Source organism: Phyllobates terribilis, unplaced genomic scaffold, assembly GCF_046119375.1.
Source record: "Phyllobates terribilis strain yellow unplaced genomic scaffold, ASM4611937v1 Scaffold_4__5_contigs__length_816908805, whole genome shotgun sequence".
Classification (NCBI taxonomy): Eukaryota; Metazoa; Chordata; class Amphibia; order Anura; family Dendrobatidae; genus Phyllobates; species Phyllobates terribilis.
This window is the reverse complement of record NW_027362764.1, coordinates 283958119-283974383: the sequence shown is the minus strand read 5'-3', so window position 1 is coordinate 283974383 and position 16265 is coordinate 283958119. Positions and strand designations below refer to the sequence as shown.

General features: G+C 44.1%; 1 protein-coding gene across 5 annotated transcripts in view; it reads right to left on the bottom strand.

The window, feature by feature from the left end:
* PDE1C (phosphodiesterase 1C) overlaps positions 1 to 16265 on the bottom strand; it is a 1470255-nt gene that overhangs the window by 391597 nt on the left and 1062393 nt on the right. For all 5 annotated transcript variants that reach the window (XM_073678287.1, XM_073678290.1, XM_073678289.1 and 2 more), the window contains one exon: positions 1607 to 1723. In XM_073678287.1, the coding sequence (XP_073534388.1) occupies positions 1607 to 1723 (117 nt within the window). The remainder of the gene's footprint in view (positions 1 to 1606; positions 1724 to 16265) is intronic.

Sequence of the window (16265 nt, the reverse complement as noted above, 5' to 3'; positions counted from 1 at the left end):
GTAAAAAGGAAAAATAATTATATAAATTTGTATGATCAAGAATTTAAACTTAATTAACATTTTAATTATGAATCAAAAGGACAAAAATTCAAAAAAATTGTTACCCTTTAAAGTAAAGCAAATAAGTTATACACCTAGACAGTACCAAGATAAAATATAATGTCATTGATCAAACCAGGCAGTAAAATTAATTAAGAGTTTTCTCACTGACAAGAATTTTAATCTGTAGTGAGGAAGCAAAGAGCAATGATTTCTATCCTGCTCTGAACTGTAAGTATCAATTTCATCTGTGGCTACATGAAGATGTTCTGCATGACGACTTTCCAATTTTAGCCATCTAGCTAAAAGTACAGAGGAATACTTTGGATTGCATTGAAACATCTCCACAAAGCCCTATCTTAAGATCATTCCCTTTATTAGTATGAGGTAGAATGGAATGATGTACATTAAACACCAAAGGAAGAGAGATGCTGATGTAAAATAAGAAAAGAAAACAGCCTGTATCAAGTTTGGACATTGTCGCCTATCCACAGGATGGGGAATGATGTACATTCAATGGGGTCCCAATAGATCCCGAGAATACTGTCTGAATGGAGCAGAGATCGAGCTGTACTTGTCTGTCTCCAGAAGTCTCATAGAGTAGGGCTTTACAATCTTTTTCTATTGGGGCCTCACTAAGCAGACCAAAATGATGTTTGAGCCTCAAACCAACAAAAATAATGTATGGGCCTCACCATCTGCAGTAAAGTCCATGGGGAAATTAATTATCTTTTTTTGTCTCCAGAACCGAATATAACATTATAATAAGTACAAAATCTGTAGTCAGAGATGGGGTTCTGCAGAGGTCAGTTGTTGGACCTCAGCCAAGGGGTAGTTACCCCCTATTCTATGGATAGGTGATTCAAACATGGTACTACACATTTAATTAAAGTACAATTGATGCAGATTCCACCAAGATCTGACAAATCTGCATGTTTTAACCAATTCAAGTATTAAAGTTCTAGTTGTTGAAAATTGACCATTAAACACCTCAAAGAGACTACATTTTTAGCCTTGTATAATATACAGATGTAACTAAGGTCATCTTGACTGACAACTAGTGTTGAGCGAATTTGTCATCTGCGTGACAGCATGGCAAATCAGGGATGTTCATGGGAGAAGCAGATTTTTTGGCGTGAACAAGTCAGAACCCCAAACATGAACACGAATTTGAAATGCCGAACAAATTCTCTTAACACTACTGACAACACACCATTTTTAGAACTTGACTCTGAGTCAAGGAAAACTTTACCACTTTTTTAATGATTATAGCACAGTTTTAGAGATGAGAGTTGTGAAACATAGTATCTTCTAAAAAGTGCAGTGTAAAAGGGTAAAAGATATATTTTCTTAAAGCAAAGTTAAATGAACATTAGCAGTTTATAACAGGCAAACTACTTTAGATAAGTTAGACTCAAAATCATTTTCCAAGTGATTCATATGAAATTGCATAATGACTTTAAGCAATATATCTAGTCTTTCATTATAATATCACTTAATATTTAATTCTGAATCAGTGGTTTAGTAACATAGATTTAAAAATTAAAGTATGTTCGAAGTCACCCACCTTGAAGCGACTGATCAAATCATAACGTGTGAGTAATTCATAAAAGATGAATTTAAGTGCATGATCGCCACTAGCATCATTTAGTGCAAAAACATCAAAGGACCACTTGTCAACATTCTGCAAGAGAAGAACATACAGTTATCAATATTCATTACCCTACACATGGACTATAGCATTAACATACAGATTAAAGATTACTTTTCATCCTGCAAACACCAAATACATAAAAATATGCAATAGATTTTATTATACTGTACATTTATTTCTACACATTATATTAGGGCAATATGATCAACACTAAGAGGGAGGTGAATCCCGATATGTTAAGCCCAACTTTAACAATAAACACTCCGTTATGAAGTTTATACAGTAAATTTGAGAAACACACACAGAACAAACTAAATATTCATTCACATGTTGATATAGGCTATAAATAATTTGTGGAAGAAGTTACATAGGACAATATCATTGATGGTCTAACCTTAGGAGCCACTGTGCCTAATACTGCACGGTGTCCATTCTTTTGAATGCCACTCTCATTATGATGGTTCTGGAACCCATTGATCAAACTTTGATAGCATGTGTGAATGGTAGGCATATGCATAGGATTGGAAATAATTAAAGACTTTTCAATACCTCCAGTGGACGCACTGTGCACTGCAAGGATTTGCCGGTTTCCGAGCCGGGAACGGCAGTGATGTATGCTATATGCATACTTCCAGCTAGAAAATGTCTAGGGGGCACGGCCTCACGCCATACCAGTGTATAAAGCGAGGCCGCACCCACTAGACATTCACGCCCACTGGACTGCCAAACCCACTAGATGGCTGCACTCTGCTCCCTACACTTGTATACAGCGAGGCTGCGCCCACTAGACGAGTTCTGCCAGAGAGTATGCATATCGCATACAGTACAGACCAAAAGTTTGGACACACCTTCTCATTTAAAGATTTTTCTGTATTTTCATGACTATGAAAATTGTACATTCACACTGAAGGCTAGAGATGAGCGTTGTTCTACTCGAACTGTTCGCCAATCTCAAATTCGAGCTATTTTGGGCGGTGTTCGAGCCGTTCGGCGAACACGAACAATTTGAGAAAAATTCGGCTGTTCGAGGTTATGTTCGATAACTGTTCGTGCACCAAAATCATAACTGGATTTTTTCTCAGTAATGATGAAAATTAATGTTAATACGCAGTTTGAGTGTACAGCGGGGTGGGGGGAGGGGCAGGGGATGGATCTCTGCAGGAACAATTAAGATCTCCATTTTTTTTTTCTCTTTCCCGCATTTACAGTGGGGAGGTGCAATCTGTCAGCCTATCAGCAGCGCACACACGGAGCGAAGTGCTTTTTTTCACACAAGCAAGGGCATGTGTCATTGACAGTGTATGTCACATGTCCTTGCCCTATAAGACCAAGCCATTTTCCCCGTCGCCACCATTTTCTCACTGCTGCAACTGCGTGTTAGACGGCACCGCTGTTGCTGTGTGCGCTATGCCTTGTTAATTTCAAGCCAATTTTCGCACAAATCTACAGATAGCTTGGGAGTAGGGAATAGTTGTGATTGCAGTCCTTTTAAGGACTAGGTTACAGCATTTCCTACGACTTTTATCAGGCAGGTCTGTGCTCTTAAATAGATAGATTGTGGGAGTAAAGACTAATTGTAATTGGAGTCCTTTTCAGGACTAGGTTACATCAGTTCCTATCAGTTTTTGCCAGGCAGGTCTGTGCCAGTGCTGTGCAAGTTTTTTTCGCAGCATTTGGCTGAATCTAGCAAAGCTAATCCTTTTTGGCCTATTGCAGAGTGTGTTAGTCAGTGGAGTAGCCTATCTGTGTTGCAAGATATACCACCTGTGTATAGAATACCAATTTTTTTACTGCACCTAGTGAAGTAAAATCTTTTGGGCATAGCATCATTCTATTAGTCCATCTATACTGACCTCCATCAGGTTGCAAATTGAATATAATTTTTTTCTGCATCTAGCTCTGAAAAAATATTGGGCTTCTAGCTGTGTGTGGGACTTGTTGTATTAGTCCATCTATACTGACCTCCATCAGGTTGCAAACTGCATATATTTTTTTCTTCATCTACCTCTGAAAAAATATTGGGCTTCTAGCTGTGTGTGGGACTTGTTGTATTAGTCCATCTATACTGACCTCCATCAGGTTGCAAACTGAATATATTTTTTTCTGCATCTACCTCTGAAAAAATATTGGGCTTCTAGCTGTGTGTGGGACTTGTTGTATTAGTCCATCTATACAGACCTCCATCAGGTTGCAAACTGAATATATTTTTTTCTGCATCTACCTCTGAAAAAATATTGGGCTTCTAGCTGTGTGTGGGACTTGTTGTATTAGTCCATCTATACTGACCTCCATCAGGTTGCAAACTGAATATATTTTTTTCTGCATCTACCTCTGAAAAAATATTGGGCTTCTAGCTGTGTGTGGGACTTGTTCTATTAATCCATCTATACAGACCTCCATCAGGTTGCAAACTGAATATATTTTTTTCTGCATCTACCTCTGAAAAAATATTGGGCTTCTAGCTGTGTGTGGGACTTGTTGTATTAGTCCATCTATACTGACCTCCATCAGGTTGCAAACTGAATATATTTTTTTCTGCATCTACCTCTGAAAAAATATTGGGCTTCTAGCTGTGTGTGGGACTTGTTCTATTAATCCATCTATACAGACCTCCATCAGGTTGCAAACTGAATATATTTTTTTCTGCATCTAGCTCTGAAAAAATATTTGGCCTTCTAGCAGTGTGTGGGACTTTCTCTATTAGTCCATCTATACTGACCTCCATCAGGTTGCAAATTGAATATAATTTTTTTCTGCATCTAACCCAGCCAATAGTTTTGGCCTAATACCACAGTTTGGCCACTCAGCTCTGCTCGGTTCCCATCCATTGTTTTTTTGTGCAAACAACTCCAGAGTTGTTAATTAGTTAACCACCAACATGAGTGGAAAAAGGCCTGCTGCTGGTGGAAAGGGGAATAGGCGTGTTGGGAAGGGGAAAAAAGGTTGTGTCCGTGGGGTAGGTGTTAAAGCAACAGTAACATCTGCAGAAGAAAGACCATCTTCCAGCCAAACTAAAATGTCTACTTCTTTTAGCGGACAATGTGATAAGATCCCTTTCTTACGGCCACGCCAATCGCTACAAATTCCAGATGAGGCACAAAAACAGCAGGTGCTTCAACGGATATCAAGTGCTCCTTTAAGTGGGCTCTCCTCCACATCAACTTCAACATCACAAATACTCCAGTCCTCAAAGGTGTCACCCCAATCACACTTGCTTCCTCACAGCTCCCAAATCTCCAGCTGCCCGTCTGAGTATGAGGTAGAACAGATGGTTGAGTCTGCAGAGCTGTTTACTCATACTATAGCCTGGGAATCAGAGGTCGACTCCAGCGCTTCTGTGAATCCAGACGAGGAAATGATCTGCACTGATGCCCAGAATCTTTATGAGTCGGATCCAGGACCAGACGCAGAAGGTTCTGACCATAATGTAGACCCTCATTCCCAAACTGTAACTCCTGTTGGTGGAGACAATGAGGAAGACGATGATAAGACTCAAATACCTGATTGGAGCGACAACTTTAGTTTTTTGTCAGGGCAGGAACAGGTTGGCTCTGAGGACGACGGGTGTGATAACGCACAGGGTGATGATGATGAGGTTGGAGATCCCACTTACTGTCAACCCACAGTCAGCCAAGAGATGAGGTCAGCAGAGGAGGTGGAGGAAGATGCTAGTGACGACGAGGTAAGGTTGCGCCTTCCTGGACAGAGACGTAGTACTGGAAGCACGTCAACAACTGCATCCTCAAACACAACTCTGCCTCTCACCACAAGTCGTGGTGGCTCTTCAGGTCGCATAGGTGCTAAGCCTTGCATAGCCTGGGCATTTTTTCAGATCGATAAAGATGACCCAACTCGTGTTATCTGTAACATTTGTCAGCAAAAGCTAAGTAGAGGCCAAAAAATACATAGTTTGAGTACTTCATGCATGAACCGGCACATGGACATGAAGCATAAGTTGCAGTGGGAAGCTCAGTGTGCTACAATGCGGCCTAGCCGGCCGGGCCAACCACCGTCTGCCATATCTTGTGCATCCGCGGCCTCTTCATCATCTGTGACTGGGGGGACAGCAGTCACACCTGTTTTGGGGCGCAGACCTGCCACCTCTTTACCCGCAACAGCCAGCGTGATTGGCAGGTCATCATTTTCTTTGGAGGTGGTAACACCAGCTGGTGTTGAGCGCTGTCCGACATCGATAGCACCACCTTTGGATCAAGGCAACCTAACATGTCCGCCTGCATCTTCCTCACAGATCGGCAGTTTGCCGGGGACACCCTTATCAACCCCGTCTAAGCACAATAGCCAGCCCTCGGTCCCTCAGATGTGGACAAGTAAAAGACCATTTCCTCCTAGCCATGAGAAAGCTAAGAGGTTGAATTTCACCATCTGCAAGTTCTTGGCTACAGAAATGCTGCCTTTCCGCCTGGTGGACACAGAGGATTTTCGAGACCTTATGTCCGTCGCAGTGCCCCAGTACCAGATGCCCAGTCGGCACTACTTCTCAAAGAAAGGTGTGCCTGCGCTCCATCAGCATGTCGCACACAACATCACCGCTTCTTTGAGAAACTCTGTGTGTGACAGGGTGCATTTCACCACAGACACTTGGACGAGTAGGCATGGACAGGGGCGTTACATGTCGCTGACTGGGCACTGGGTAACTATGGTGACAGCAGGACAAGGGGCTGCTGTCCAAGTCTTGCCGTCCCCACGAGTTGGCGTCAATCCTCTTTATGTCAAAGTTCCTCCACTGCTTCTGCCTCCTCAACCTCCTCTCGGTCTTCCACCTGCACCCAAAGCCTGTCTGGTCATGCCACAAGCTTTCTAACTGCGCAGAAGGGATCCTGCACACCTCCTTACTATGCTGGCAGTAGGGCTCAACGTCATCAGGCGGTTTTTACTTTGAAATGTCTGGGAAATGTGAGTCACACAGCTGAGGAGTTGTGGTCAGCTCTGGAGAACCAATTTCATGAATGGTTGTCTCCACTGGACCTGAAACCAGGGAAGGCCGTGTGCGACAATGCTGCAAACCTGGGTGCGGCCCTTCGCCGGGGCAATGTCACACACGTGCCTTGTATGGCTCACGTGTTGAACCTGGTTGTCCAGCAATTTTTAGCCCACTATCCCAGACTAGATGGCCTTCTGCAGAGGGCACGGTCGCTGTGTGCTCACTTTCGCCGTTCGCATCCCGCAGCTCAGCGACTTACATCTCTACAGAAGTCGTTGGGCCTGCCACTTCACCAGCTAAAATGCGATGTGCCTACCCGGTGGAATTCAACTCTGCACATGTTGCAGCGACTGTGGCAGCACCGACAAGCCCTGGTGCAATACGTTCTGACGTATAGCCTGGGCCAACGAGATTCAGAGGTGGGGCAAATCACGCTGGAGGAGTGGTCTCAGATCAGGGACCTATGCACCCTTCTGCACAGTTTTGAAATGGTGACGAAGATGTTTAGTGCTGACGATGCCATTATCAGCATGACTATTCCGGTGATTTACATGCTGGAGCACATGTTAAACAGAATTCGGAGTCAGGTGGTGGCACAAGAGGAGGTGGAGGAAGTAGAGGAGGAGGAGTTGTATGCGGAAGGGCTAACATCTGCAAGGTCCAGATGGTCGGCAGCACCAAGGCGGCAGGCATGTGAGGGTGGGGGAGATGGTTTTACCAGGGCGCATGGTAGCAGCCAAACTAGTGAGGAAGGTGCAGGAGCCCAGGAAGAAGTGGAGGACGAACTGATGGAAGACTCATCAGATGAGGGAGACCTTGATCACATTTCTGTTGTGCGAGGTTGGGGGGAGAGGACAGAGGAAGGAAGCATGATTGTTACCTCGCCACCAACACAACAGGGACTTGGTGCTCCTGGATGCGCAACACACATGAGTGCCTTCTTGCTGCACTACCTGCAACATGACCCTCGAATTGTGAGAATTAGAAATAATCCTGACTACTGGGTTGCCACACTGTTAGATCCCCGGTACAAAAGTAAATTTGCAGAAATTATTCCTGCCATAGAAAGGGATGCACGCATGCAGGAGTATCAGCAGAGACTGTTGCAGAATCTTACATGTGCTTTTCCACAAAATACCAGTGGTGCACGTAGTGAATCTCACAGTTCCAACTTGCCAACCGTGGGACCGTCAAGTGTTCAGCACTCAAACCGTAACAGAACCACAGTATCTGCTGGTAACATCAAGTTTGCGGAATCATTTCACCACTTTTTTAGCCCATCCTTTGCAAGGCCACAGGAGACAAGAAGTCTGACACATAGTCAACGCCTAGAGACGATGGTACAGGAGTATCTCCAAGTAAACATTGAAGCCACGACTGTGTCACTGGACCCTTGCTCTTTTTGGGCTTCCAATCTGGATAAATGGCCGGAGCTAGCCACTTACGCCTTGGAGATCTTGTCATGCCCCGCAGCCAGCGTTCTGTCTGAACGTGTGTTCAGCGCTGCTGGTGGTGTGCTGACAGATAAGCGCACGCGGCTCTCCACTGATAATGTAGACAGACTCACGTTCATAAAGATGAACAAATCATGGATCCGAAACTACTTTTCTACCCCTGTGTCATCCTGGGGAGAGTAAAAGCTTGATGATTGGTTAAAATCACCCTACCAACCGTTTTAAGCTTTCAAATTACTAATCATGTTTATCTGTATATTGGCTGGAAAATAATTTGGGCTTTGTAGCAGTGTGCAGCACTGATTCTATTAGGCCATCTATAATAAGCTCCACCAGATTTAAAATTACTAATCATGTTTATCTGTATCTTGACTGGAAAATAATTTGGGCTTTGTAGCAGTGTGCAGCACTGATCCTATTAGGCCATCTATACTAAAGCTTCACCAGATTTAAAATTAATAATAATTTTTAGCTGCATCTAGCCCGGAAAATAATTTTGGGGCTCCGAGATGCGCAAGACACATAAGTGCCTTCTTGCTGCACTACCTGCAGCATGACCCTCATATTGTCAGAATTCGAAGTAATCATGACTACTGGGTTGCCACACTCTTAGATCCCCCAAACTTTTCGATCAACCTTTTCATTTTAATAAAGACCAAAAAAATGGTCATTTTTGAAATTATAAGCATTAGCAGGTTGTTAGAAACTGAAATCAAACAGTTTTCAACTCAAAACTTTATTCTAGGTGATGTTACATTTTCACATAGTACCCCTTGTTCGAAAGGAGCTTCTGAACTCTCTCGTCCATTGAATTTGTCAGGTTTTGGATGGTTTCTGCTTCAATCGTTTTGCATGAGGACAGAATACCCTCCCAGAGCTGTTGCTTAGATGTGAACTGCCTCCCACCATCATAGACACTCCTTTTAATGATGTTCCAAAGGTTCTGAATGGGGTACAGGTCAGGGGAGCATGGGGGTCACACCATAAGTTTGTCCCCTTTTATGCCCATATCAGCCAGAGATGCAGATGTTTTATGTGCAGCATGAGATGGTGCATTATCATGCAGAAAAATGATCTTGCTGTGAAATACACGGTTCTTCTTCTTGAACCATGGCAGGAAGTGCTGTTTGAGAAAATCCACATACATTATGGAGTTCATCTTTAGCGCCTTCAGGGATCCTAAAGGGGCCGACAATCTCTCTCCCCATGATTCCAGCCCAAAACATTACTCCACCTCCTCCTTGTTGGCGCTGTAGCCGTGTTTGCGTGGGGTGTCCATCAACCAGCCATCCTCCACTCCATCCATCTGGACCATCGAGCGCTGCACGGCACTCATCCGTGAACAAAACAGTTTTGAAATCAGTCTTCATGTAATGTTTGGCCCACTGGAGCTGTTTCTGGTTGTGTGAAGTGGATAGAGGAGGTCGACAGGATGGCGTATGCACAGCTGCAAACCTCTGAAGGACCCTGCATCTTGTTGTTCGGGGGACGTTGGAGGCACAAGCAGCTTCAAAAACTTGTCTGCTGCTATGACAAGGTTTTTTTGCCGCTGCTCTTTCAACCTGACGTAATTGCCTGTAGGAAAGAGTCCTCAATTTGCCCTTATCAGCACGCACACGTGTGTACTGTGAATCAGCTACATACTTCTTGATTGCCAAGACACTTCATCCTGATCATCGCACAATGTTGATTGTAGTCATGCCTTGACCTAAACACTCCACAATTTGTTGCTTCTCAGCAGCCGACACATCCTTTTTCTTTCCCATTTTGGCAGAAAATGTAGGCTGCTTAATAATGTGAGACAGCCTTCTTAAGTAGTCTTGCCTTTCATTGGACACACCTGCCAAACTAATTAGCACAGGTGTCTGCAATTGCTTACAGTGATATAAAGAGCCCTGACACACATCACCATCAATGAGTTTAACTGACAAACAAACAAATTCTTCCCTTATCACTCCTAAACACTTTTTGCATAATAATTTGGAACACAGTGTACATGTGCTTTTCCACAAAACACCAGTGGTTCACGTAGTGAATCTTACAGTTCTAACTTGCCAACCGTGGTCTGTATGGAGTTGTTCAATAAAGGGCCCAAAATTAAGATAACATAGATGGGAGAGGTCTCTATGAATAGGAATTCCTAAGTATTTGATACCCTGTGAGGGCCAGGCAAAGGGAAAGTTGGACTGGATGGAATCCTATATGGATTTGGGGAGGGAGACTTCGAGGGCCTCAGACTTCGCTGCATTGATTTTAAAATTTGACCATGTAACAAAGTGATCTATTTCAGCCATAACAGCATGGATGGATATATGTGATTGAGTGATATATACTAGGACATCATCAGCAAATAGAGAGCACTTGTACTCGGTGCCTCCCACCTCAATCCACCTAATATTGGGGTTATGGCGAATTGATGAGAGCAGGTGCTCCGTCACTAGGATGTATAAGAGAGGGGACAGAGAACATCCCTGCCTTGTCCCATTGGTGATTGTGAAAGGTGATGAAAATGTTCTGACGCGCCCCCTGGGCCTTGGGACACCCGGAGCCGGACCCTTTTTGGTGGATGCTGGTGGTTGTAGTCTCCGTGGCGGCAACCCGCTTCCGTGGCTCAGGGCGGTCAAACCAGTGGCGGAACTATTTATGTGGTTTTGATGTTTAAATGTCCGACTACGCCACCCGTGGATTGCGGTCAGAGTGAACCGCCGCTCCAGGGCAGACCGCTGAGGCTGGTGTTGTGGGTGCAGCAGAGCGTAGCATAACTCCCCACGGGAGGAGTATAGCCTCAGGGCAGTGTATGCGGAGGATGGGGGTGATGGTGCAGGGCAGCAGCAGTAATGACACGGAGTCAGTGATTTAGTCCAGGGCCTTTACTCACAGTTCTTATTATCCAGACCACGTCTGCAGGTAACGGCTGCCCACGTCGTACTGTGCTCACCAGGTGAGGGGCTCAGACAACTCCCAGATAACTTTGGAGTGCTTCACAGGACCCCCTTTGTGTGTCCTTTGTCTGGCCTTTCTTACCAACCTTTCTGTCCGGCTGCCTCGGGCCTCCTCTTGGTAAACTTGGCGCCAGTTTCCCTGACCCTATGTGGTGCCTTCCTAGCGGGTGTAGCGAGGGGCTGCGCCACATAAAATGTCACAGCCTCCTGTTTCTAGCTGAGGGTCGTTTCCTGCCTCCACTAGTTTCGGGGACCGGTCTCCCCCTTTGGCCTGACCCCTCCACGCAGGTGGATTCGGGCGTGCGGTGGCGACTCACCCGTCCGCACCCCTGAGATCCCTTCGTTCCTCGTTCTTGGAGCCTTCTCCGCTCCTCTTCCTTCCTTCTCCCTCTTCCAGGCCTGGGCCTCTGTTACTAGGCCCGCCTCCGAAGCAGAGCTCATGCAGAGCCCCTGCTCCCTGCCACTTCTGCTCAGACTTCTCTGCACTGAACTAAGATGGTGCCCACCTTTTATACTCCCTTCTCAATGCACCCAGGAACTGCTTCCTCCCTGCTCCTGCACTACAGGGTTCCCCTTCCTCAGTGTTCCCTCCCCCCACTCCAGTCAGGGACAGGGACTGTCGTGCCCATCTCAGGGGCATATTGGTCGCCCTGCCCCACGGCAATGTGGTGTAATGCATGCAGGTGTCGGGTCCTGATCCACACTACATCCTTACCTGAGAGTGAGATATCACACCTCTGGGTGAGGTGCAATACCTCTGTAGCAACCGAGCCCTCAGGGTGCTACAGTTCCATTTATCTTCAGCCTAGGTGACGTATTGCGATACAGGGCCGTGATTTTGGCTATAAAAGGGTCCCCTAGACCCCTACCCCAAGCTTTTTAAGAGAATCATATATGGCGTGCCAGGAGACTCTATGGAATGCTTTCTCAGCATCCAACGAGAGTATCTAATTACAAATTTTTAACTGCATCTAGCCCAGGAAATACTTTGTGCCTAGTAGCAGGGTCTGCTAGTCAGCGGATTATCCCGGCTGTTAAGCAAGCTACACCACCTGTAGTTTGGACACTTCATTTTTTCAAAGGAAATGCTTCGGGACCACGGGATACTCAGTGAAGAGCATCAGGAGGCACCCCAAGGCATAGGGGCTCGGACTGGCAGTAGGATGCCTTGCGGTGGACAGCCGAGCTCGATCCTTATAAAAGCTTTTTAACTGCAGCAGCTTTAGTGGACGCTACTGGAGCTGGAATTACGCGGCTGCTGGCATGAGACTTGCCCTCCAATAGATCCTTGTAAATGGATTTAAAGTGTATTTATTCAAATTAGAGAGACAATTTAAATTAAAAAGCTTAGAGCTGCCTCCACCACAGGGGGGCTCGCTCGACCCACCAGCGGACAGGCACCAGTATTGGGAGAGGGGGGCTGGCCGTCAGGGTTCACCGCGGCTCTGGCACAAACCCGGCGACACGGAGGTGGCACGGGCAGGAGCGGACTGAACGTGTCGGCTTCTCACTTTTTGGATTTTAGAAGGGCATGACATGCCTATATCTGTGTCTCCCCCTCCTTTTACTCCTCCACCTCTTTTCTTTTCGCATGACTATATGTACTTGTCACTTTTCCATGTGTTAGTTGTGTCTTCTGAGCAGTGTGTCAGCTTTTGGACACCTTTGAAGGTGTTTTCTATGTGTTTTTGTTTGCCTGCCATTAGTTTTAACGGTGTTCGAAGGTGTTCGACGAACAGTTCGACGAACAGTTCGGCGAACACACGGGTGTTCGACGAACCGAACCGAACTCGAACACTACGGGGGTGGCTCAACACTACTGAAGGCATCAAAACTATGAATTAACACATGTGAAATTATATACTTAACAAAAAAGTGTGAAACAACTGAAAATATGTCTTATGATGACTGCTTTGCACACTCTTGGCATTCTCTTGATGAGCTTCAATAGGTAGTCACCTGAAATGGTCTTACAACAATCTTGAAGGAGTTCCGAGAGATGCTTAGCACTTGTTGGCCCTTTTGACTTCACTCTGTGGTCCAGCTCACCACAAACCATCTCGATTGGGTTCAGGTCTGGTGACTGTGGAGGCCAGGTCATCTGGCGTAGCACCCCATCACTCTCCTTATTGATCAAATAGCCCTTACACAGTCTGGAGGTGTGTTTGGGGTCATTGTCCTGTTGAAAAATAAATGATGGTTCAACTAAACGCAAACCGGATGGAATAGCATGCCGCTGCAAGATGCTGTGGTAACCATGCTGGTTCAGTATGCCTTCAATTTTGAATAAATCCCCAACATTGTCACCAGCAAAGCACCCCCACACCATCACACCTCCTCCTCCATGCTTCACGGTGGAAACCAGGCATGTAGAGTCCATCCGTTCATCTTTTCTGCGTTGCACAAAGATACGGTGATTAGAACCAAAAATCTCAAATTTGGACTCATCAGACCAAAGCACAGATTTCCACTGGTCTAATGTCCATTCCTTGTGTTCTTTAGCCCAAACAAGTCTCTTCTGCTTGTTGCCTGTCCTTAGCAGTGGATTCCTAGCAGCTATTTTACCATGAAGGCCTGCTGCACAAAGTCTCCTCTTAACAGTTGTTGAAGAGATGTGTCTGTTGCTAGAACTCTGTGTGGTATTGTCCTGGTCTCTAATCTGAGCTGCTTTTAACCTGCGATTTTTGAGGCTGGTGACTCGTATAAACTTATCCACAGAAGCAGAGGTGACTCTTGGTCTTCCTTTCCTGCGGCAATCCTCATGTGAGCCAGTTTCTTTGTAGCGCTTGATGGTTTTTGCAACTGCACTTGGGGACACTTTCAAAGTTTTCCCAATTTTTCGGACTGACTGACCTTCATTTCTTAAAGTAATGATGGCCACTCGTTTTTCTTTACTTAGCTGCTTTTTTCTTGCCAAAATACAAATTCTAACAGTCTATTCAGTAGGATTATCAGCTGTGTATCCATCTGACTTCTGCACAACACAACTGATGGTCCCAACCCCATTTATAAGGCAAGAAATCCCACTTATGAAACCTGTCAGGGCACACCTGTGAAGTGAAAACCATTTCCGGTGACTACCTCTTGAAGCTCATCAAGAGAATGCCAAGAGTGTGCAAAGCAGTCATCAAAGCAAAAGGTGACTACTTTGAAGAACCTAGAATATAAGACATATTTTCAGTTGTTTCACACTTTTTTGTTAAGTATATAATTCCACGTGTGTTAATTCATAGTTTTGATGCCTTCAGTGTGAATGTACAATTTTTATAGTCATGAAAATACAGAAAAATCTTTAAATGAGAAGGTGTGTCCAAACTTTTGGTCTGTACTGTACATCACCGCCGTTCCCAGCTCAGAAACCGGCGAATCCTCACAGTGCATAGTGTGTGCGCTTGGAGGATTCACAAGTCTGCCGTCACACAGATTGAGTGCAGACTTTTCATTTTAGATCGGACAACCCCTTTAACTGATTGCTGAGGATTCGACTGCTGAGATTCTCATCAATGCCAAGAACAAGGCTTCACAAAGGGTCCCAGTGGTTGTGCTCCAGATTCTGTGCAATCAGAAAATGGATAGAAGATATAAGTTAGAACCTTAGTACCAACCTCCTTTTAAAGGCATCTTAAGTAAACTGCAGTAGAAAAGGGCTTAGCAGTTTAAATACTAGTTGATCATGGCCCAGTATTAGTTTGCCCCACATTTTTTGTGGGAGAGAAGCTCTAGTTAATTCATTCTGCTTGATTCCTAAAGTTTAAGTATCAATGGAGAAGTCATTCTTGTCTATAGAACCCATAGCAGTTACATTGTTTTGTCCCTATGAAAACCACTTCAATTAACCTATACCTTTACTTATAAACTACATTATCCATCTACACAAGGGGAATATTTTGGTAATAGAGGAAACTTACAAGGAAATCCCACTGCTTTACTCTACAGAATGGACTTCAGTAAGCAGTCACCAACTATGCTTTGTGATGAGGACGAATTGCAGCGTAAGTGGCAGTTTTACTGTTCTATGCAGTAGTATGTAACTAGAATAGTAATAATCATTTAGCAATCTTTTACTTGATATATTCCATAGCACCTTATAAATCACATTGTGCATGATTAAAGAAAATCAGTCATTAGAGAGTAACACCTGATATAAAAGTATTAAGAGTTCTGCTCTCAAGAGCCTATAAAGAAACAGGGTTGAGACAAATGATGAAATTGCTTGCATTGTATTATCTATCCCCCTTTTACAGAAAATAGGTATTATATGTAAAATGAGGGGGTCATCAGCCCATATCAGCTAGAATGATTCTCCTATTGTATGCACAGATATCAAATGCATTTTAGTGCAAGGAATGTGTAAGATGTAGAGAAAGACGTAGAATAAGAGGTAATTTGAATGCTCACAAAGTTAGAACTTAATTTTGACGTTCAGAAGAAAACATTATGGATGATTCAGTATGGCCTGAAGATATTATATATTTTAATGACAGCTGGATCGGTAACATTTATCAAATAAATAGTTAAATACCAAGTGCTTCCACTAGAGAAGATAGGATGGCTACAAAATCGAACAAAATAGATGTAAGGGTCATCCACTGTATGAAAGTAAAGAACAAATTAGATCCTGTATGTAAATGCATCCAGAAGGTAGTGGAAGGCTACAGTAATTGCTTTTTGAATGATAGCCATAGCTGTGACTTTCTCTATTCTCTAGGTAAATGTAATTGTGGTCCATTATGCCTTTAGCTTAGATTTGGAACCATTTATTTGAAGCAGTGATGTCTCAATTCTTTATAAAGACTCACTAGTACCTGTTCTAATGGTGAATGGGATGAGGCTGTGTATGGCTTACACATATAATGAGGCGTATGCTGACTGTTTTAAAGGGCTGTACAGCAATAGCCAGGTCAGATTAGTCCATGCTCAGAGAATCTATACAGCCAGCTGTTTCAGTATTTGGCCCTCATCTGTTTGAGACGGGTAACTGGTCATGCATTAGATGGTTGAGCAGCATCATGATGACTGATGAAAAAATTATGAAAGTATTATTGCTGGCTCTGTAGTTAAGAAACGGTGCAGAAATAATGCAGCAGAACAGATCTTCAAGATATTATGAAATCAGTGGCCCAATACAGTTCAAGGCTTAAATTACTTAAATTACATTCTGTCTTTTCGTCATTTACTGTATTGCATATTCACTTTCTTCAGAAATGTATTTGAAACTATCCAATGCAAAATCA